The 22,046-nt window shown below is 36.8% G+C and overlaps 4 protein-coding genes across 12 annotated transcripts in view; 2 read left to right on the top strand and 2 right to left on the bottom strand.

Annotated features, from left to right (window-relative positions):
• The first annotated feature begins 255 nt into the window (after nt 1-255).
• LOC142984303 (RNA-binding protein RO60-like) lies at nt 256-8,210 on the top strand. Of its 3 annotated transcripts, none has more exons than XM_076131822.1 (12): nt 256-307; nt 600-934; nt 1,104-1,278; nt 1,523-1,681; nt 2,368-2,579; nt 2,816-3,021; nt 3,673-3,809; nt 4,047-4,178; nt 4,410-4,577; nt 5,030-5,163; nt 5,437-5,690; nt 5,806-8,210. In XM_076131822.1, exons 2-12 carry the CDS (start codon nt 737-739, stop codon nt 5,939-5,941), a joined length of 1,911 nt encoding a protein of 636 aa, XP_075987937.1. In that variant the 5' UTR covers nt 256-307; nt 600-736; the 3' UTR covers nt 5,942-8,210. The 3 variants fall into 3 exon arrangements, with proteins under 3 accessions (XP_075987937.1, XP_075987918.1, XP_075987927.1); XM_076131803.1 differs by having other exon boundaries at nt 5,425-5,690; XM_076131812.1 differs by lacking the exon at nt 256-307 and adding an exon at nt 312-396 and having other exon boundaries at nt 5,425-5,690.
• Nucleotides 8,211-9,085: 875 nt separating this feature from the next.
• Nucleotides 9,086-11,940, top strand: PpV (Protein phosphatase V). The gene is made up of 6 exons (XM_076131790.1): nt 9,086-9,528; nt 9,848-9,993; nt 10,190-10,331; nt 10,648-10,802; nt 11,102-11,214; nt 11,672-11,940. The coding sequence occupies exons 1-6, from the start codon at nt 9,364-9,366 to the stop codon at nt 11,860-11,862; spliced, it is 912 nt and encodes a 303-aa protein (XP_075987905.1). The 5' UTR covers nt 9,086-9,363; the 3' UTR covers nt 11,863-11,940.
• Nucleotides 11,941-12,476: 536 nt separating this feature from the next.
• Nucleotides 12,477-15,085, bottom strand: eIF3i (eukaryotic translation initiation factor 3 subunit i). The gene is made up of 5 exons (XM_076131780.1): nt 14,944-15,085; nt 14,593-14,819; nt 13,901-14,033; nt 13,227-13,394; nt 12,477-13,013 (listed from the first exon to the last, which is right to left on the bottom strand). The coding sequence occupies exons 1-5, from the start codon at nt 14,944-14,946 to the stop codon at nt 12,555-12,557; spliced, it is 990 nt and encodes a 329-aa protein (XP_075987895.1). The 5' UTR covers nt 14,947-15,085; the 3' UTR covers nt 12,477-12,554.
• Nucleotides 15,086-15,769: 684 nt separating this feature from the next.
• Nucleotides 15,770-22,046, bottom strand: part of Hr4 (nuclear hormone receptor 4) — a 96,529-nt gene continuing 90,252 nt past the window's right edge. For all 7 annotated transcript variants that reach the window (XM_076131731.1, XM_076131722.1, XM_076131751.1 and 4 more), the window contains 2 exons: nt 20,599-20,714; nt 15,770-20,365 (listed from right to left, as the gene is read on the bottom strand). In XM_076131731.1, the coding sequence (XP_075987846.1) occupies nt 20,285-20,365; nt 20,599-20,714 (197 nt within the window). In that variant the 3' untranslated portion in view covers nt 15,770-20,284. The remainder of the gene's footprint in view (nt 20,366-20,598; nt 20,715-22,046) is intronic.

Below are 22,046 nucleotides of genomic sequence, written 5' to 3'. Positions count from 1 at the left end.
TTTGAGTAATTGATAGGCATCTTAAATAAGTGCCTTGTAATTTCCTTTGAGTTATTCTTTGGGCTTTGCCTATTCTTATGGGAAAAGGTGTCATATTATGTATGTACGTGTGCAATTTTCTATGTATAATTTCAACTTAAAGGTAAACGAAAATAAAATAATAAAACCTATATATTATGCCCATTTGTAAGGACTAAAAGGCTAGATCTCAACTAAATTAAGATATTAAAAACTCAATCTGTCATTCCGTTGGTCGTTGACTTCAGACTTGTCAAGTTGTCAACTTGGACTGAAAAACGGGAACGAGGTAGGTATTTTTGTTATAAATCTAATATTTGTAACGAAATGTCTATTATTTATTTTTTGTGATTGGTAATTAATGCAGTTATATCAGTGGTAACTTCTTTTTCAATAATCTAATCAAAATTTATTTCATCCATTTTCTTTGTACCACTTTTAATAAAGATTCAGCCTCGATTGTCAATTTTTTCTAGCCACATCCTCAATTTATTGTGGCACATGTTTCGCTCGAATACCGACAAAAAATTAATAGTTTCGACGTTCAGTGCATTTACCTCTACTCACGGCATTCTTCTCAGGTTTGAGCGGCGACGATAAATTTCGGATGAAATCTGGATGTTAGTGCGACACAACAGAAGCTCGCATTGTTTATGCACGGAATTGCTTTTCGAAACAACTTACGAATTTATTGAAGCGGTTATTGTCATAATCGAAAATGACAGAACCGGCGGTACTCGATCCCCAACTGTGCAACAGAATAACTCGTTTTCTGCACACTGGAAATGAGGTCCCCAAATACTACCCTGGATGTTGGTCTTCGCATAAGTATTTTGAGGCAGATAAGTTGACTGCTTTAAATGAAGCTCTGGAGGGTGGTGTGGATAACGTAGAAGTAGTTAACATCATTCTTAAGGTAAATAGACAATCATTTTAGATTGATGTATTGTTCAGAGTTGAGAACTCATGACAACAAACAAATTTTCTGTGCCAATACTACTTTATAAAAGAGGGTTAGGTTTGTTTCGCTTGATAATTTTGAATTCCTATTTGCGAGGGTATTCCATAGATTTATTATATTTCAGGCCGGTAAAGATGGATGGTACACAAGATTTGAAACTATTGCTTTTGCATTGGCTAAATGCCTCTTGGTTGGAAGTTGTGCAGTCAAAGAGGCTACATATAAGGCGGCTGCTGAGATTTGTAATACTCCGGAACAGATGATGCTCTTTAACAAATTTACGAGGCTATTGAAAACAGGTAATATTTCCTGTTATTTTTAATGTTCTGATTATTGTTTATAGTTTTGATATTACCTATAGACTATATTTTTTATGTTAGGAGACATCTGGCAACAATAATTATTTCTGATTGGAATCTGATTAGTTTATTACTAGTGATAAGATTGCTGGATAGTAAGCAGTGTAAGAATGCAATTCTTAGCATACTTTCAGCTATTCAGTTTTATGGAACATTCAAATAACAACTGAATATTTTAATGTAGGTAATGGCAGAGGGTGGTGTAAGAGTGTCAAAGAGTGGTACACTTCGAAGGAGCCAATGGAATTAGCAAGAGAGATGACAAGAGTTAGAGCTCGTCATGGTCGCTCGCATAAGACTCTGCTGCGTAAATCCCATGTGAAGATCCCTGAAAATGACTATGGTAAGTCTTTACATGACAAAATTAACTTTGTAGGAGGAATTGTTATAATATATTATTAAAATAGGTGACACAGAGTACAACTGAAGATTGCAGCCATGATTTCAATAGGTTCAATAAATTCAAAATGTTCAAATAATTTGTTGCTGTTTAGGTTTGATGGTTGATTTTGAATGTTCTCGTGAGATAAGTGCACATAATGATATCAAGTTAGCAGACATTTTGAAATAATATAGAAGTTTAGCATCACAATTGTCTTATGACATATTATTATATATGGAGGCGCCCATAGCCAGTTGCGCTCACCGGTCGGTAAACGATCTGTGGGTTAAGCAACCATTGGCGCGGTCATTCCATAGATGGGTGACCGCATAGTGGTATTTGAACTGGGCGTCTCCGTGCATCGGAGGGCACGTTAAAAGTCGGTCCCGGTTGTTGTCTACTAAGATAACAGTCGTTAAGCCACGTCAAAGGCCTCCCAGGCGGCTTGAACAACTTTGACACTAGGTTGACCACTAACCATACGACAAACAAAAACAAACATTATATATGTTACTGTAAAAGCCGGAACTGTGGTAAATCCTAAGATTTTCCGGTAAAACCTAAGATTTACTTGTGTACATATACATAATTTATTCTAGAAATGTTTCTCTAGGTGCTCTTTTTAACTGTTTCTCTCGTGCATGTAGCTCGTGACGCCGTCGTCAAGTACGCTATCTTCGGGTTGAAGCGCGCTAAAACTGCACTGGGTGAAAGGCCCGAGACTAAGGAGATTTTCGAGTACATCACGCAAGTGGAAGACATGAGACATTGCGAGGATCCCGTGGCCGCTGCAGCTCTCGCCACTGCTAACCAGTTCACATTGGACCATGTGCCTGGCCACTTGCTGACATCGCAAAATGTATGTAGCTGTTATTTCATTCTTGTTAATATAAATTCTCGCACAGTTTCAGCTAATGATTAATGTCATTTTATTATTTTAAAGAATATTAATTAAACTGCAAGTGAAAAGTAGTAGCCCATATGTTTTTAGGTGAAAATCGAAATAAATTCGTAGCACTAACCTACATAGCTACATTCAACACTAAATATGAGTTCTAAAATAATCTTCCTACTTCAATACCTATCTTCACCCAGGTCTGGGATGCAGTGCTTCCACAGTTCACTTTGGAAGAGATGTTGTACCACATCCAACGTATCCATAACATGGGATTTCTGACTAATGAATCAACTACAACTGCAATATTGGTATCACTACTGAGCAACCAGGATATCATCAAGAAGTCTAAAGTGACGCCGCTGGCTGTCTACATTGCGCTTTGCAATTATAAGAAAAAAAGCAAGTAAGTGTAGTATTGTTAACAAAAGTAAATTTTTGTATTGCAGGTCTAGAGTTGGTTTAACATAATACGTAGAAAAATTATGTAAGTTGTCGATTTAGACGACCAAATGTACAATAGGCGGTTAAATTTTCACTCGAAACAAATGTACAACTGTGGTACATATTGTGGTTGTACATTCTCCTCTCTCAATGCTCTTTTAACGCGACAATATCAATGCGAGTTAATAAAAATACCGACAGAAATTCTTGTGACCCCTGTTCAAATGATTAAACTGGTTGTTGGGCTTTGTTAAGTAGTGTCCTTTATACTTTGATGAAAGATCCTTTTATATTGAATCCGGCGGCGCATCTGTTGACAGGGGGGGACCGTGGGTCAGTGGATTATTTGTAAAGCATAAATACAAGGACGAAACTAGGACATAATAGTATCACTCCTCAGATTAATTTGAGAATAATCATATTATTACTACACTCTAGCCTTTAACGGTTAAATTTGCTTTTTGCACGTGTACATTGTTCAAACATTCATATAATTTATGTTCCATAGTCATAAAGTGATATTTGATCGTATTTTTACTGAAAAAAAATCTGTTATGTATAATGTCATGTTCTAGTTATATTTTTAATATGGTATGTATGGTTTTTCTTGTAGGCCGATGAAACACGAGAAAGCTAAAGTGGCCGCAGAGAAAGAACTGCGCCGTCGCACCCGTCAGATATATGACAGCAAAACTGGCCTCTGGGAGTGGACCACCACTCGGCGACACCCGAAAGAAATTAAGCACTGGGGTCAGTATAATACTTCTGTCATCAATACATATATCTGTTATTTCTGAAAACAATAGAAGTTGTCAATTCAACCAAGAAGAATAAATGAATACCATTGTTCCATCTATTGCTAGACATAGGTTCCTGAAGCCTTGAAGTAATTTTCAATTATTTAAATCCTGAGCTAATTGAATTCAGCGATATCTCATGTTGTTTGTTAAAGAAATATTTCAAACTAACTTATTATATTTTGTGCAGGTATCGATCTACCACCCAATCAGACTGTAGTGGGCGCTCTCAACAACCTCATCGATCATACCTGGCTCCTTACTCCAGCTACCAATGCGCGCTACCTCATCACTATGGACATGAGACACCATATGTTTAAAGGTAAACCTTTCTTTACTTGTACTGCGAATATTATTTAAAATCTTGTACAGTTGTACACTATGCTATTGTGTTTTGACTATTGAGTTGTGATATTTAATTAGGAATTTTTTACATACATACTGTTATACTATAGAGTAATCACTGACTTCACCAGCAGACCTTGGCATACTGCTCCTTTTTGGTGGCTTGATCAACATTTGACACTAATCCTAACTGTGTTTTACCGAACAGGTCGTCACTTCTGTAAGAATTTCGTAGTGCCCAAGAAGGGTAAGAAGACAGCTACAAAGACGGCCCCGAGCAGCGGTGGCGGCGGCGACGCTGATGCTGAGAAGAAGAGCAAGAAGCACTTGCTGGCTGAATGCTTCTACAATAACAACGTTACACCGGGACATGCAGGTAAAGACTGAGGAAATCTATACTTCTATACTAATATTATAAAGCTCAAGAGTTTGTTTGTTTGTTTGTTTAAACGCGCTAATCTCAGGAACTACGGGTCCGATTTGAACAATTCTTTCAGACACGTCAAACTTATAACACCCCTCTTTTTGCGTCGGTGTTAAAAATATGTACTGTACGGCTATTATGTAGCGCCTATACTTGACTTGTTGTGAAATACTTGAAGCATTACTCGGTACTGTGTGAGAGTGACGGCCGCGGATACGCTTTCTAGTGGCTTGAGATACCAAAACGTAAATCAAAATTGTGTGGGTAACGCCGAAACCCCGATTAACAAGTCGAGTTTTAAGTGCTTATTCTGATTATTTTAAATAATTAGAATACACAGACCAAAAATTGGTAATGTTACAGCATACGAAAAAAAACAATAAACAGTCATGTTGATATTTCAGCTATTATCCTGGCCTTACAAATCTTGAAGCGAGAGAAGCAAGTGAAGCTAGCGGTGTTCACGGAGGAGGGCGTGCAGGTCGTCACCATTGAACGTAACTTTAGCAACATCGAGGAAGCCGAGTTTGTGTTACGAGTAAGTAATACTTTTCTTTTATCTTTCCTTGTTGTGAATGACAACCACAATATTTAAACTTCGTAAAATTTTAGCGTTTAGCTGTTACAACCATTATCAACTTACATAGTCTAACAAATAATAGTTGGTATAGTTCACAATAAAGTCCATAACATTACTATAATATTTTTATTCTAACGTTTAGTCCACACATTCAGTCATAGCTTTTACAACACGCGACCATAAATCAATCATACATACATAATATTTAAATGAATCAAGTCTCTGCCACAGAAAGCGAACTTGGGCCGCGTGCAGATGGACGCTCCGATCCAGTGGGCCATTAAGACGAAGCAGAAGTTCGACGTGTTCATCAACATGGTGGACCGCACCACACGCTACATGGAGCTGGACCAGGCGGCACGCGGCGGCCGCGGGCCCGGCGGTCGCTACGGGCCCCCGCCCCCGCTCGGCAAGGACATCGCCGACCACTGCCCCGTCAGGGCCCTTGAAACTTATAGGGACACCGTTGGAGTGAAGGATGCTAAGTACGGCGAAAACCCCTCTCTTTCCCACTAAAAATATTATTATCTTGCATTTTACAATGTTAGTCAAAAATTAACATATCTCTATTACTTTTCTTAAGTTTTTTCTTACCTACAGGCTGATCGTATTGAACCTGGCGTCTCATCGCGTGGCTACTACTGACGGCACCCACGAGGGAGTCCTCGACATCATCGGCATCGACGAGCACGTGCCCAAGGTCATGGACGCGTTTGTGCTTGGCCAGTTCAAGTGAACATCACAACACCACTCACGTCGCTTTGCAAAATTCTGTCAATTCATACTTGGTCATATCGACATCGAAACGACCTTTTCTTACCTCAGTATTTACAATAAAATTGTGTTTTTATTAAATAAATTACCAAAATGTGTTCCGATCCTGATACGGAGTGTGGTTGAACGGAACTGATATTTCTGAGAAATCTGAATGTAATTCTGATTATCTAGAACTTAATTTTACTGTATTTGCATGTTTTTTAGTGTTAACTTTGTTTGTAATCGCTTACGAGGTAGTTATAGGACGGTTTACTATATCAAAACTGTTCCCATTAACCCTGATTTTGGATCTCTGCTTATGGATAATTTTTGTAGAAACAGGTTTTTTTGTTTTAAGCTAATTCGCATAGTTTATGAGGCGGTATAAAGTTTTTACACCGTCTTCCGAAGTAGACGTCCCAGTACCAGAAAAAAGTTACTGACTTATTTTTAATTACATTGTACTTTCGATAGCGTTATCGCTTATATTTAGAGTTAAGTTTACATTGACGTACGCGTGGTCTTTGACAACACGAACGACTTTCTATTTGTTTGCTAAAAGCTGATTTTGGGCTTTATTTCTTTTTGATCTGTAAGCTTATCTAATGCTTACAAGCTTATTACGTCAGTTCGTTAATTTGCATAATAAAGTATTTTTTCGAAATCTTGTTTAAAATGAACTGGCTTGGTAGCGGTACATTAGCAGAGCTTTTTTACGTTGGTAAATATTTATTCTTCTTGATATATAAGTACGAGTGTAACATTAGATATAGTTAAGCTTAAAACGTGTAGCGTATATGTAACAGGGTCTTTTTGGTTACTCAAAAATTGGCACCTGGCGCTCAGTACTCATAGCTGTGTGTTCAACGTTTCAATAATTACGAAAGGGGGTCAAATGATGTGGTGACAATAGGGGGAAATTTCTTTTATTTGTAACCTATAAAAGAGTGTATTTCACACGCCGACTGTCAGTAGTTTCACCTCCAGTATGTTTGAACGCCAGTACTTTTGTATTAGTTGTTGAGTTTCAAATTTTATTTATTTACTGTTTGACTATACATTATGGTCACTAGTGAGGTTGTGCGTTATAAGCGACTTTGAATTTGCCAAAGTAATTATGCATTTGTAATTTTATTCAATGAAGTACTGGCTCGCAAACGTAATTAGCTGTTAGATAATAATTATACTAGCATATCTTCGTAATCTTACTTATAGATTGTTGTGAAAACAGATACATGCTCATGATTAGTTCAGCATTAATATATTGAGGTTTTGTGTCTTTTAGATATAAAGAATTTGTGACTGTACATGAAATGACAGTAATCAAATGCCACTGCGAGTGGTCAATATCTGGGCATGCATCGGCTTTCATGTTGTAAACGTAGATAATAGGTAAATCCGTTTCTGAACATTGGTTACTTTTGTACTGATAGATGAACGGACTTTTCAAAATCTGTGATCACTTGGTACTCTCTCGGGATTAAGTAATTTTTATATCTGTAAAAGTTGAAAAAATTCAAAAGTAAGACAAATTAATACTAAATTGCTAGACTCGCTTTATTATTCTGTGTAACATTTTTTTTGTTGAATAATCATAGTTTTTATAGTATTCAGACGGTTATGCAGGAATGATTATACTCTTGGTTGATAAATGAACTTGACCCAAGAGTATGTATGTATTTGAGACCATCGCTGGTAATTACCGGTACTTATTTTGTTTTGCGATTTCGGCGCTATGTATGTTTATGTTCCGCGTCTCCAAAATAGCATTCTGTGATTTTAATGCCTTGGCAACTCCAGAACTTGGTGATATTATTACTAATCGGAATGGTTTTCTTTGAAATCTGACGTTTTTAAAATTAAAAGAAAACCGCCGATTTTAGGTTTAATAAATAGGTAATAGTAAAGAACAAAAAAAAACATCTGTTGTTATCCCAAAAAAAGAGACTTCATTTTTTATTTACGTTATATTTTTTTACGCAAATGGAAAAATTGAGCTTGCTAGTGCATTTTTACAAAAATAATCAAAATCCGTCCCAACTACATACAATTCATCTGTTGTATTTCGATACCCAATGTGCTTTTAGCATTAAGTTTAATGTAGTAGGATCATGTAATCGTTTTTTTTTATTTTAACCCATTCACAGCAGCATATCAGAAAGCACCGTATACCTAATGAATAACAAAATGTAATAACATTCGAAAATGTACTTGCATGTTTGTTTTCACATTAAATAAACTCTTAATTATGTAAAATGTTTTATTTATTCCTTCTACAACATTTTATTGTGTACATATTATATTTTAGAGCTTGTTCACACAACTGCGATACACGTTGTTAAAATCCATGAGATCGCACGGCGCATCGCAAGAATTTGCGATTGATTCACAATATTTATATTCTGATAGAATAATCTTCCGAACGGTGAATGGGAGTCTGCCGTACGAAATTACATCGCAGCGATTTAAGTTGTGCGAACTATAAGCCCTCTTACGCACCAGCGGGTACAGTTGAATATGCAGCCGCCTGCGAATTTATGGAAGTTAAGCGAGTAAGTATATACTATCGCAGGTGGTTGCATATTAAATTGTAAAAGGTCTGCTAGCTACGCGGTTAGTCACTTTTACAATTGTTAACCGCTAGTGCATAAGGGGGCTTAGATTTCAGAGATGTAAAGTCATATTGCACTGTTGTGTACAAACTCTGACTGCAATATAGGTATTTCACTAGGTTCATCGATACTCATCGAATGTGTAAAATGTGCAACTTTTGACGATAAGTCCACGAGGTAACAACCAGACCCCAAATTCGAGGGCAACCTTTCACCCAAGCCGGGATAAGTAGTAGTTCAGTCGAAAAGCAATCAGCCTTTCTACTGTACTACTGAAGCACAGTTAAGTTGCCGCCCACTGCGCCCAGGTCAACTTCAGTTTAAACACGGTCTTAAACCTGAGTCACCCATAAAGAAGATATTGAAAACTTATCCAGCGTAAGTTCTTTATTATAAATTTTATTTCGCGTTGGGAACACACAATGATTTCTGTCAGCTGTCAAAAGTCAAGCTGACTGACATTTGACACAAACTTTAACATAGAGATGAGAATGCACTATCATATCGATAAAGTAATATTAAGTCTATTTATTTTGGGTTTAAAGACGTATAAATTGACGATATGGTTTGTTACTATAGTTTAATCATTAGAATTAAGGAGAAAAGAATTTAGTTTAAACCAATCCTAAGTCATTCTTTACGTTAAAATATTTTTTTTGGTACTCATTTCCTAATCGATTCTTATTGGTTTTGCATGACACCGCCCCACTAACCTATTCTCAAAAATCGTTGCTACTTGCTGTAAATAGTTAAAAAACATCGGACACCTTTTTGTGAAATACTACATACAATGACTGACGTGGATAAGTGGATAGAAATCGCAAAAAGGTGTAAATATTTACCTGAAGATGATTTGCGGGAGCTATGCAACATTGTGTGTGACCTGCTGTTGGAGGAGCCCAATGTTCAACCGGTGCAGACACCTGTGACTGTCTGTGGGGATATACATGGCCAGGTAAATAACATTGATAAAAAATGCACACATTCGACTTGGCCTCGCCCATTTTTACCAGTATATCACTAATGTATCTAATGATATTTATACTATCTTTTGATTGGTAAAAATATGACAAAGAAATTGTTTTTCTTTTGTAACTACTAATAACAAAGATAAAAATATGATTCTGGAACATGTTTTTCCTTGACATGATTCGAGAGTGTTGCTGTTATCATTGTAGTGATATTATTTAATGAGTCATCATGCTAATTACATTGCGGATTGAAGTGTTTGTAAATTATATTAATTTTACAATATAATATTCTGTTCATTTCAGTTCTATGATCTAGAGGAATTGTTCCACATAGGTGGGCAGGTGCCACACACAAAGTACATATTTATGGGAGATTATGTTGACCGTGGCTACTACAGTTTAGAGACATTAACACTGCTTATGGCACTTAAAGCAAGGTATCCTGATAGGTATGTTCAAAACTTAAACTTTCTTAACCAACCTTAAAGATCTTTAAGGTAATAAACACTACAAAACCAAACTTAATGAGTTTTACTCTCAAACTGAAAATTTAATTATTATTTTAAACAAAAGTTTATTTTTCTTAATAATTTCAGAAGTAAGTATATTTAGTAAGAAGCTTGAATCAATATAATTTTCTTTCAGGATTATATTACTGCGGGGTAACCATGAGACGTGTCAAATAACAAAAGTGTATGGCTTCTACGATGAATGTCTCAACAAATATGGGAATGCAAATGCTTGGAAAGATTGTTGTCGTGTATTTGATTTACTCACTGTGGCTGCTGTAAGTACATAACTTAAGCATTTAATGCTGTTTTGCGTAAATTGTAGCTGTTGAGGCTTAGAAAAGAAGATTTAACTGAACAATCCTTGAAATCTGTTATCTGAGGAATACCTATTATGTTAAATATTTTATTATAAAATTGTTTGAATTTAGGGAATACAATTTATTATGTTTATTGATGTAAAACAAATTGTTACATATAAGTATGATTAGCTCTCTCTTTATTTTTATCATCATTTATTTAAAGCTGTTATTGTTTCAATCAAAATCTAAGATTTGTGATGGTTTATTTCTAATAAAAAGTTTGAAATTTCAGATTATAGATGAAACGGTTCTATGTGTCCATGGAGGGCTATCTCCAGAAATATCAATGCTAGATCAGATTCGATGTATTGACAGAAATCAGCAGATACCTCACAAAGGTGCCTTCTGTGATCTCCTGTGGTCTGATCCTGCTGACATTAAGATGTGGTGAGTATAAGAAGAAAACTTATCACAATAATATCTACTTTAGTAGCTCTTTTTGTCCCACTGATTGTCAAAAGTCTCCCCTCTTTCCTTCCCAATCCCTCTTTGCTGTGCATATCCTGATCCGATGGACCCACGTATGCCGTGCTCTGTCTTGATAGCAGCGTCTAGCCCGTCACTATCGTTGCCCATCTGTCTGGATAATAATAACTAATGAAAAATATATATAATTGGCTTTTTTTAACCTTTTGTAAGGTTTAAAATAATCAATTTTAAACACGTCATTGACGTTTGTTTTACAGGTCTGTGAGTCCACGAGGCGCGGGTTGGTTGTTTGGCAGCTATGTGACAGAGCTCTTCATGAACTATAATGATTTAAATTTAATTTGTCGAGCACATCAGTTAGTAAATGATGGTACGTATTCTATGACTGTTTGATACATTTGGTTGAGAAGCACTATACAAAAATTATAATAAATAAATAAATTTAACCCATTAATGTCCCACTGCTGGGCAAGGGTCTCCTCCCGTAATGAGGGAGGGGTTAGGCCTTGAGTCCACCACGCTGGCCAAGTGCGGGTTGGGGACTTTGCATGCCCTCAATAAATGTGTTAAATAAATTTTAGGCATGCAAGGTTTCCTCACGATGTTTTCCTTCACCGTTGGAGCATGTGATAATTATTTCTAATACACACATAACTTCGAAAAGTCATTGGTGTGTTGCCTCGGGTTCGAACCTGCGACCACTTGCGTGGGAGGCGTCAACTTATACCACTCGGCTATCGCTGCTCTATATCTATATATATATCTTATCTATATATATATATATATCTATATACAAAAATTATGATGTGTTTTTCTTATCTTTTCAGGATTTAAATACATGTTTGACAAGCGCCTGGTAACAGTATGGTCTGCTCCCAACTATTGCTATCGTTGTGGCAACGTCGCATCCATTCTAGAATTCAACACAGTAAATGATAGAACAGCAAAGTTATTCCAAGCCGTTCCCGACAGTGAACGGGAAGTGCCTCCTCAACACACTACGCCTTACTTCCTCTGAGTTCTTACATAAGTATAAGTGAAAAGTATTCCCCAAGTGTAATGAAATAATGTTTTATATAATAAATTGTTGCATACATGTATGTGTTTAAATGTTATTCTATTAACTTGTACATTAGATATTGTAATGTTATGTTCTTAGTTTAATCATAAGAAATCAATTCAGATGCAATAAGATAAGATGGAAAGAACTTTTCTTACATTATTATGTTTACTTCTGGCAGAGCAATAACGAATGACTACTGTGTGCTTTACGGCGCCATACTCGGTTTGTAGTTATTTTTGAGTGAGCTTTCTGTTGCTAGTCTATTATCAAACGAATGTGTACCTGAACACTATGATCTAATAAATATTATAGTCTATGATGTCATGGGTTTCTCCCCGGTCCGTTCAACCGTTGAGTACTGTGTGTATCTGTGCGACGCTTTGAACATGCTAATAGTAAACGCAACTGATGTCCTTAAAATTAACTTGCGTTGTGCTAACAAGCAGTAACATCTATTTAAACCATTTAGGTCTACTTATCTAACTTAATTGATAGATACTTTTTAGACTGTTCAAAGTGTACAAATAAAGAAACAATTTTCGTTTTAGCAGTAAAATAAAACAAAACCATTGTCCATTTAATAAAAATCAGCTTTATTGACATTTACAATATGATTAACTTTACTAATACGTTTCTTATTGTGTACTTCACTCCCTGTTGTAATCAAAGGTGTAATCGAAGTATGATTGGTCAAAACTCTGCACACGCACGTAACCGTCTTCACCGCCAGACGCGTAGCTCTTGCCATCGGGATGGAAGGCTAAACTGTTGATGGGACCGAAGTGACCCTTGATTCTGCCGAACTCCTCTTCAAATACAAGGTGGAAGAAACGAGCGTCGAACTTGCCCTGTCTGGTCGAAGTAGTTGTTACCTCCATAGCGTCTTGTCCACCTCCAAGTACAACGTGGTCGAGGATAGGGCTAAGAGCGGCGGAGTTCACCGGTCGCTCAGTTTTGTATTCTTTGAGGAGTTCCAAAGAGCTTGTATCAAAAAGCTTGGCAGTTTGATCCTTGGAGGCTGTGATGAACATAGTTCCGTCGCGCGACAGCTGCATGTCGTTGATTTGGTGTGTGTGCTCTTTTATGGAGTGAATCTTCTTTCCAGTCTAGAAAAAAAAAAACATTATTTAACATTACATTTTCGATTATAATTTCTAACAAAATAAGTCAAACGGACCTTGAGAACATCAACCAACAACTTCACAGATATGACTAATGCATAATTATGTTGCAATAAATGTTCACATTACTAATTATTGCAGAAACCTTAGTAAACCTCATAACACATTATGTTCATGTTCTAAATATGCTACACTTACCCTGAGATCCCACTGAATGAGATCACCAGCTTCATGACCAGTGATGATAGTCTCATCAGCATTGCCCCACACCATGGAGGTGACTTTCGAGTCTGTGATCTCCCACTTTAAGATTGGTGACTGGTTGGAGATGGAGTCATCAATTGTTCTTGTGTCAATTACAAATACCTGAAATAATAAAATTTAAAATCATTCAATCAATCACACAAAAAAATCACAAATGCTTTAATAATTTTCGGGACTAAAAAGAAAAAGTACTCATAAACAGTGATTATGTACAATAAGTTGTATGTAAGTGTGTGAATTAATCAATAGTCTGAAAGTTTGGGGGCAATTTGTAAATTTGTAAAAAAGTTATGTATCACCAGATAGAATATAGCTAATGACAATCATAAAATGTTCACAAACTAAATTTCTTCAGTATGAAGCTGCTGAATTTAAACATGCTTGCTAGTTTGTATACAAACAGCATTAACCTGTAGTTCAAGGGCTTATTCTGTGGCAAAGATGTCCTATATAGCTCATATTACTCAGTGCAAACCAACAGTGCATAACTAACTTTGACTACACAAAGGCAATAGGACAAATATGTAAACTTACTACAGAAGAAGGTAATAAGTTTACATCTTTGCCCTATCACCTATGATATGTTAGAATAATATGTTTTTTTTTACCTCACAAGGATGACCCATAGCTTTGTCAGTGGTGTAAGCAGCCTGGTAGGCACTGAAGCTGAAGTTACATGTTCTCACTGAGGAGTTTGACTTTATTGTTGCAATGTTCTTGCCAGTCTCCAGGTCCCATAATCTGAAAATAAGTATAGTATGCTATAAATTTGCTCCAGTAAGTAAAAATAACATGTAAATAGGTATACTGAATGATGCAAGAAATTAAAATTCTTTGTTGTTTTTTTTCATTTTGCTTTTCATTGGTACATGGGTAAAAATAAACTTCTGTACACATCAGAATGAGAACTAGTAATGGTGAAGTTGACATTTATTTGTTTATTTATTTAAAAAACAACAATACTGAAAACCAAAACATGTACAGAGATAAGAATAATGAATTATGGTTGTTGAGCAGCAATTCTTGAGTATTTCATACTACTAATATTGAAACATAAAATAACGAGGCACTAGAATAGTACTATCAAAATGTGGTGCATAAAATGACTATGGGAGAGATATTTGTAAAATAAATTATAACATATCAGACCAAACAATGTTATAAACATCTTACACTATAAATTATTTTCCTGTTTTAAGATTTATAAGGAAGTGTTCCATAGTGTCTAGCACCACAACAGTCACATCATCACATAACCAAACTAGCAAAGGAGTACAAAAATTCTTATTAGTATACAAACCTGCATGAACTGTCACCTCCTCCGGTGATAAGGTTTATGGTCTGCCAGTCTACGTCAAGGCACCAGACGACGCCACCGTGCCCATTGAAGGTACCGAGGCGCTCACCGTTCAACGACCACCACACATTGGGCTTAGCGTCTTTCGCGGCCGAGAAGAGCAAGTCACCTTCACGGTTATACTTGATCTGTGTAATGGCACGTTCGTGCCCTTGGAGCATAAGTGGTTTCTGAAACAGAATTATTCATGACCATCCAGTAACATGTTTGCATATGAAAAATGTCCCGGTAAGACACAACACTAAATGTTTAGTTGTAAGTAGATAGTATATGATGTAAAATGTTACTACTTACCATTTTGTATAGTTATTTTGCAGTAATTTTATAGTAAAACCACACTATTTATCGACTGACATGTGGCAAGCGGCAGACAATTTTGACAGAAAGACATAGAGTAGAATACAGGTTGCCATAGAGCAGAACTCGTAAAGTAGATTGCCAGTAATAGGCAGTAAAAAGGGTTAGTTAAAGTAGTTTTAATTTTCAATAAAAGTATACTTATTATAATACATATTTTATGAAAATAATAATGTAATTATGCAAAAATAAAATTTGCATATAACTTCATAAAAGAGCTAGTAGTTCTACTACTCAGCACTAGATGGCGCTGTTATACTTACAACTTATTTGTACCACTAGGTGTCACTGTAAGTTCTTTATTTTTATTTTTCTCTAACACCTAATTCCGGGTTATCCGCCCATGGAGTTTGGTGACTTGCCTGTTTAAAGTATGATTTAGGTCTAGATGTCTGCAAACCCAGGTCAGCTACCCTTTTCGGGTTCCTGTCAAAAAACATGTTCTTTTATTACGAATATAGTTTACTTTTGCCAGCGATAATAATATTTTATGGCTTTTATTTAATTATTTATATTTTCTAAACTAACGTACCTACCTAACAAATAAAAAATATAGTAATAGGTGAAAATTGAAAAACATGTACCTATTATAATGAAAATTACAAACTTATTGCGGCATTCGATGATAAAATAACCATTCGTTTGTTGAATTGTAATCCAGGGATAGTTTTGCAAATGAAAAGACGAACACCAATTTGTACAATTTATTTAATCAATTTGGGTTTCTTATTTTGGGTGAAAGGGTTTAAATAAAATTAGGTAATATATTTCACATACAATTTATTTTCTTAAATTATTAACCATTGATTTCCAAGAGTACAACTAAAAAACAAATTAAAGTACAAACACGTTATGCATCGCTAACTAAACAACTGTAGGTAACTTCTCTTGGCAAACCAGTACACATTCATTGACTAATGCCGGCGCACCACACAACGAGACAATAGTAGTAGACAAACTCTTCAGTACATACTGCTAACAGTCACTGTATATCTTAACTTGGTCGAATTATAACAACAGCCTTTATACCATCGAGAACAGTACAGCAATCAGCAACTAATGTGATTTGCTACGTATAAACATAGAACCCTAATGTATCGATAATACTTAAAGTATATGCTAGGTCTGAAAGCGATAAGTCTTGGTATTGAGCGAGCCCAACTAAATACGTGAAATTACAGCACACTCAATCACATTGAACTCTTATAAATAAAACGTTGCCGCTACCAAGTGTCGCCTAGCACTAGTAGCTAGTAGTACTAGCACTAGCTCGTATCCGTAGTATTCCTACGTGCGGGTACGAGTACGAGTGAGCACTTGCAGTGTACAGCGTGTAAAGTTGTGAACATTACATTCAGTGACTTCGACCATCTATCGTAATTTTGTAAAAGTGGACACAGAATATTTCTAAACATAGAAATTAGTAAGACAAGCGAAACGTGTTTGTTTATGTAACTGTAACAAAAATTGATTACTGTTATTATTTGATTAAAACATGAAGTAACTTGTAGAATATATATCTATATGTACTTAGAGTTCAAATAACCATCTGTGACATGTAATTAATTACATACAACAAACACTCGTCAACGTTTCCAAATATATATTCTCTTAGGGCGTTACACTCGATTTCATAACTATTTTAATACAATGTCTAATGTACACAAATTTTCAACCCTTCTTTTACCCGAAATACTTGAAACGCTATTTTTATACACAACAAACCTTACTCTACGAATGTGAAAATATTTCGCCACAATATCTTAGATGTAATTAATTATTTTCTTATGGACTGTAAAGAAATTGTGAAATGCATTAAGTTTTTGTTACACCCTTATAAATATATTAACATTATTATGTTTATTACATAACTATATCAGTCAAAATATTTCCGCAGTATTATCTACGAACTGGCTGACCAGCTTGTGTGCTCACATTACCTTTTTAATTTATCTACATTGTGGTGTTAGGTGTATGTCCATGTTCCTGGTAATTGACGATGTTATTTTAAATAAGTTTCCTACCATTGATATGATATAAAACTTGACAAGGACATAATCATAATGGAACTTTCTGTGTTAGTACGAGAAGTGTAATGTCGTGTCACACAAACGAGTCGTACGCCAGTTGTGGCCGTCCACGTCTCGGCTGAGAGAGCGCCGAGACTGACGGCACTAACTTTATGCAAACTCATTAAAATTAAAATAGCAAGCACAAGCAAATTATTTTTAAAATTTTTCATTAATCGGTCAGTCAATTTTGATATTCAAAAATTTATTATTCACTACAAGTTTTATATTTAAATTAGACGAAGAGGCGAAAAAGCCGTATCCCACAGTTCAGCAAATAATTTAGAAGTGCAACGAAAGCGAGCGGCCACCTTACACGTCGAAGCATAACTCGTAGGTATTTACATATTACTTGAATGTATAGCCTCGCGGGCTGTCGTGTACTATACTAATTAGGTACTCGCCAGTAATGCGCCAATTTCATTGTTTATTCTATCCTTTGTACAACGCCAATAACATTCTTACAAATCTACTATTTGATTTTTGATACACTGCCGTTAGTTTCGCCTTAACAATACGCTATGATCCTAACAAAATAAGTGTCAATATTACTTACATAAATTATCATTTACATACATATTAGTAGAACGATGCACGATTCGCGATTCTAGTTATATTAACGATTTCCGTCATTACATGTTTAAAAATCTATAAAGGCATCTTTACCTCAGACTTTAGATTTACCACCGTCGTCCTGATGGTGTTTTATGAACTAATTAATTATAATTAAGTTAGATAAAAAAATGAATAAATAAATATAGTTACCCAATCATCGTGAAGGGTTCACGTAGTGAGACCGAATATTAGTGTAGTGCACCGTCCACGTGCGCGGGTGCTAGCGGTGAACGATGCCACTCCGATATAATTATCACTGTTTTACTATCACAATTAACTAATAATTTCACCAACGTCATTAACTTAACTAAACGTACGTAATATAACAAAATTAATTGAAAACTATTTAGGCATTTGATGGCAGTATTGTAACTGGTTGTATTCAAACTAATTATAATGTACAAAACACATTTATTAATAATCGCTAACACTTAACTAATGGTAACACGATGAGGAACGGACGTGTATCGCTCATTCAGGTAACAGGATTATCTAATATTACAAGTTGTTTGTAATGTCGACTGTTCAGCTGACGCTGTGCAATACCGTGCATTACACGAGGAGTCTCCGGCGTGGAGTCGCGTCCACGACCCGGCGATGAGCCGCCGATGAGTGCGGCTCGCGGGTCGGGAACTACTCTACGTATATTCTATGTGAGACAGTATGTGGCTACTATATGCGGTTACGCCGACGTCGACCGTGAGAAAGCTAAGGCATAAAAAATCTAATCAACTAGAACCTAAGTCCTTAGAACGAACTTTTTGGTTGTAATTACTTAATTTTAAAAGGCTTACATCGCCCCCTATAGCTAATGGTAACTGTTCACCGTTGATGGAACGTTTATTACAAATTTTAACATTAACGATTAATACGAGTGTTATTTAACGATAACGGCGAATAATTGTAAGAAAATGAAAGGCAGTGGTACCTGATAGTGTAAGGTTTGAGTCTTTGACTTAAAGTATCCAGAGATTTATTGTTAGATGCCTATTTTATATGATGTGAAATGATGAAAGATATTAGTGACGTAGTTTTGGTCGTTATTAAATGTAGTATGAGTGGTATGCCAGTTAGTTGCATTAACATGAGGTGAGACTTCTATGGCTTCAAACACTTACAGGAATGCTAGAGGGCTAATGTGTGACATGACAAGCGGTGATCGTATATGAAGTGACATGATGGATGAAGGGTTTCAATGATTCTTTTCTTTGAATGATGCATGCGAACTTGATGATGGTATTCGATCTGATTTCCTCAATGATGTTTATCTGTGAGACGAAATATGTTATGCAATCGAGAATTAACGCAATGTACATACATAATACAATTCATGTTTATATTTTACTACAAAGTCTTTGCGATGGGGTGACAATACTTCACTACATGAAATGAGAGAAACGATGACTATATTGAATATCCGAACAAAATCACGGTATATTGAGCACAATTACAATTGAACACATCAAAGGAAGCAAAGTATAAGATCAATAAATGTCCGAAGCACCTATGCACATAACAGATAAGGATGTCGTCGGCTCAGAAATGCATGGAGAGTGCGCTGTCGGCGGTGGCGGCGCCGCGCCACTCTCGGTACAGAACAGCGGGGACACTCGCGCGCCGCACACACTTACATCTAGTTAGACCAGAGTCAGAGAAGTGAAACATTCAGAACGAAACATGCACAAGTAGTGTTATGCGAAATATTGGCAATAAAAATGCATAAGTTGTGACTATAAGATGGCGCGAGCCACCGCGCCGGTTATGTTAGTGTATAAACAGTACAGTTGTATACAAGCAGTCTTGGTAAACACTGAGAGTAGGTACTTAGTGCTACTTACATTATGTACGAACAAGTCATATAAAATTAAATTGAAATTCTCAATATTACACACCCAGTAATTAGCCTACTGGTTAATCCTAGACGATATAAAATGCAAACTAAAACAGCAATATTTCATTTACAAGAAACAATTCTGTCTAAAACAACATCTTAACTATATTGTAAAGTATATCTATATTTACACAAATAATATATTATGCGATTCTCCGACTGACAAATTTAAATAGTAACATAATATATATTTTATTCTATTTAACACTATGTAGTATACACTACCACGTATAAAACACGCATTCAAGTCCCTGGTACCTTACGTAATAACTATTTAATAATAAATCAGTCTGTCAATTGGGACGTTTTAATTCCTCTACTAAACAATAAACCAATACACTCATCGACTCAACAAAGGTAAAAGTACCGCACTGTCCTGTCTGACTGACGTACACTGAACGCACGACGTACACGTGCATGACGCGCATGACGCGCATGACGTGCATGACGTGCATGACGGCATCACGGCTCGCACTGGTGACAACTAACAGTTCGCGTGGTCCGCGCGAGGCCGCGCGTGGCCGACGTCGTCGAGTAGGAACATTTGTACGAACTCTTGTGCTGGAGCGGTCTCTCCGTGAGAACTCTTGAACACATGGTGGTGTCGCGGCGATCATAAGACGAGGGGGCGGCAGGGGCGTGGGCGCGGCCGGGGGGTCAGCCGCTCGTACATCGAGAACTAGACGCCCTGCTGGGCCATATACTATCTGATCTCCGCCGAATTCAGCACGAAAGGTACGTAGAACATTTTGCTCTCCAGCAACAGGTTCGCCGCCGCTTGGATCTGCAAAGTGAAAACGCTACTTAGTATCGCGAAATCAAAAGCTTTCCAAAGGAGCCCGACTTTCTATTGTGACTGGTGTGTTTTACATTGCAGCTGGATTGGCGATAAATCAGTTATGTTATCCCTTCGTTAAGAACTTTAGTTTCTCGTAGATATATCTCCAGACTAATAAATAATATTGTAGATAAAGACTTATAATCTAATACTACATTATTTATCGCAGTTAAGATCACCTCAGGTATCCTGGCGAAGAGTTCCTGTAATCTGCCGGGATGATGTGGAGCAGCATGTTCCAGATAACTGCGTAATACCTGCACGTAACGGTCCTGAATTCCCTCCAGTTCGACCTCTGAAACAAACAAGTACTCGGTTAAAAGTGCACAAGTCACAGATCGATACAGAGTACATCTAACCTACTCGGTACAAAATTATTCAACAAGTCGTAGTAACCGAGCGAATGGCATTGAGTTGTATTGATTAATTATATTTCCTACAATCATGCGATGACGATCACCACTAGTTGTCCTATTCGCTCGTAGATGGCGCTGCGCGGTAGCGGTGAACCAATGCCAGGGCGCGCGCGGTGCGGCGGTGCGGCGCTGACGTCACGCGCTCAGTAGGTCACTCCGATAGCAGGGCAACGACCGCGGCTAGCCGTTGACCTCCGCTCGAGCTCACTCGCGTCCTCACTCGCTATTGCCGTCTCGCTCGCGCGCGGGCATTTTTCCACGATATTGTACGCGCGACTGTTTCGTGTGTGCTGTTATTGCGACTACATTTTAATTGATGTTTGTTTATTTTTGCTGAACAATATCTAATAAAACTATAGAATATGTTACGACGAACGGAATTATTTCATTTAAATTGGCTATATATATGATTCTATGTTTAGGAAACTGAAAATAAATAAATATGACTTTTTATCAGTTGATATCAGTGTGCATTTTCGCATAACATGTATGTAGTAGTGGTGTAGGTTACGTAAATCGGTGCGCGCGAGACGCAGCGGTACTCGTTCATTCTATAATCTGCGCTTGCGCTTTTTTCAATATGCGCTGTACGCTGCAAAAGAGAAAGTTCGCCTTCCGCGTCGCGCTTTCCGCTCCGAGAGTGAAATGTTGTCCCGTTTTAGCTGACGTAACTAACTCTACATTATTATACGCAATGCGCTTTTGAATGCAACACGACAGTTTTATTTCTATACGGGTTAACAACCTATCGTTTGGTTCTATTACACAGTTATTGTGAGGTTGTTATAGGCATTCATTTGTGCTGTTGGAATAAATTTATTGTAACGACTTATTTAGTCAATTAAGTCATACGTATACAATTACGGAATTTCTTCAACTTAAGTCTATTGATAGTATGCTAAAATTCTAAAACATTACTCAACAGTGCTCACACGCAACATAGTGTAGTTACTTGTATGTAACAAGCGTGCACACACACAGGCACACGGTCGCCAGCGGCGCGGTTGCGCAAACGCTTTCCATTTCACCGTGGACCGCACTTGTACTCGCTATGGTATGTAGCCCGCACACATATAAATACGTATGAAGAGAAAATAATAAATCTATAGGTCATTCAAATTCTTGCTGCATTTAAGAAGACAAACTTCCTCGTAAGTTTCTTCATTGTTCATACTTGAGAAATGACACATTTTTCAGTTAATATATCATTC

Source organism: Anticarsia gemmatalis, chromosome 2 (assembly GCF_050436995.1).
Source record: "Anticarsia gemmatalis isolate Benzon Research Colony breed Stoneville strain chromosome 2, ilAntGemm2 primary, whole genome shotgun sequence".
Classification (NCBI taxonomy): Eukaryota; Metazoa; Arthropoda; class Insecta; order Lepidoptera; family Erebidae; genus Anticarsia; species Anticarsia gemmatalis.
This window is presented reverse-complemented; position numbering and strand designations above follow the sequence as displayed.

Excerpts from the sequence above, each read along its gene's own strand:
- LOC142984303 (XM_076131803.1), top strand. The coding sequence starts at position 737 with ATGACAGAACCGGCGGTACTCGATCCCCAACTGTGCAACAGAATAACT. Across the intron at positions 1,682-2,367 it reads GATCCCTGAAAATGACTATG|CTCGTGACGCCGTCGTCAAG; the intron begins GTAAGTCTTTAC and ends TCGTGCATGTAG. Across the intron at positions 4,179-4,409 it reads GAGACACCATATGTTTAAAG|GTCGTCACTTCTGTAAGAAT; the intron begins GTAAACCTTTCT and ends TTTACCGAACAG.
- PpV (XM_076131790.1), top strand. The coding sequence starts at position 9,364 with ATGACTGACGTGGATAAGTGGATAGAAATCGCAAAAAGGTGTAAATAT. Across the intron at positions 9,529-9,847 it reads GTGGGGATATACATGGCCAG|TTCTATGATCTAGAGGAATT; the intron begins GTAAATAACATT and ends TGTTCATTTCAG. Across the intron at positions 9,994-10,189 it reads AAAGCAAGGTATCCTGATAG|GATTATATTACTGCGGGGTA; the intron begins GTATGTTCAAAA and ends ATTTTCTTTCAG.
- eIF3i (XM_076131780.1), bottom strand. Across the intron at positions 14,034-14,592 it reads GGAGGTGACAGTTCATGCAG|ATTATGGGACCTGGAGACTG; the intron begins GTTTGTATACTA and ends ACTTATTTTCAG. Across the intron at positions 13,395-13,900 it reads CTATGGGTCATCCTTGTGAG|GTATTTGTAATTGACACAAG; the intron begins GTAAAAAAAAAC and ends TTATTATTTCAG.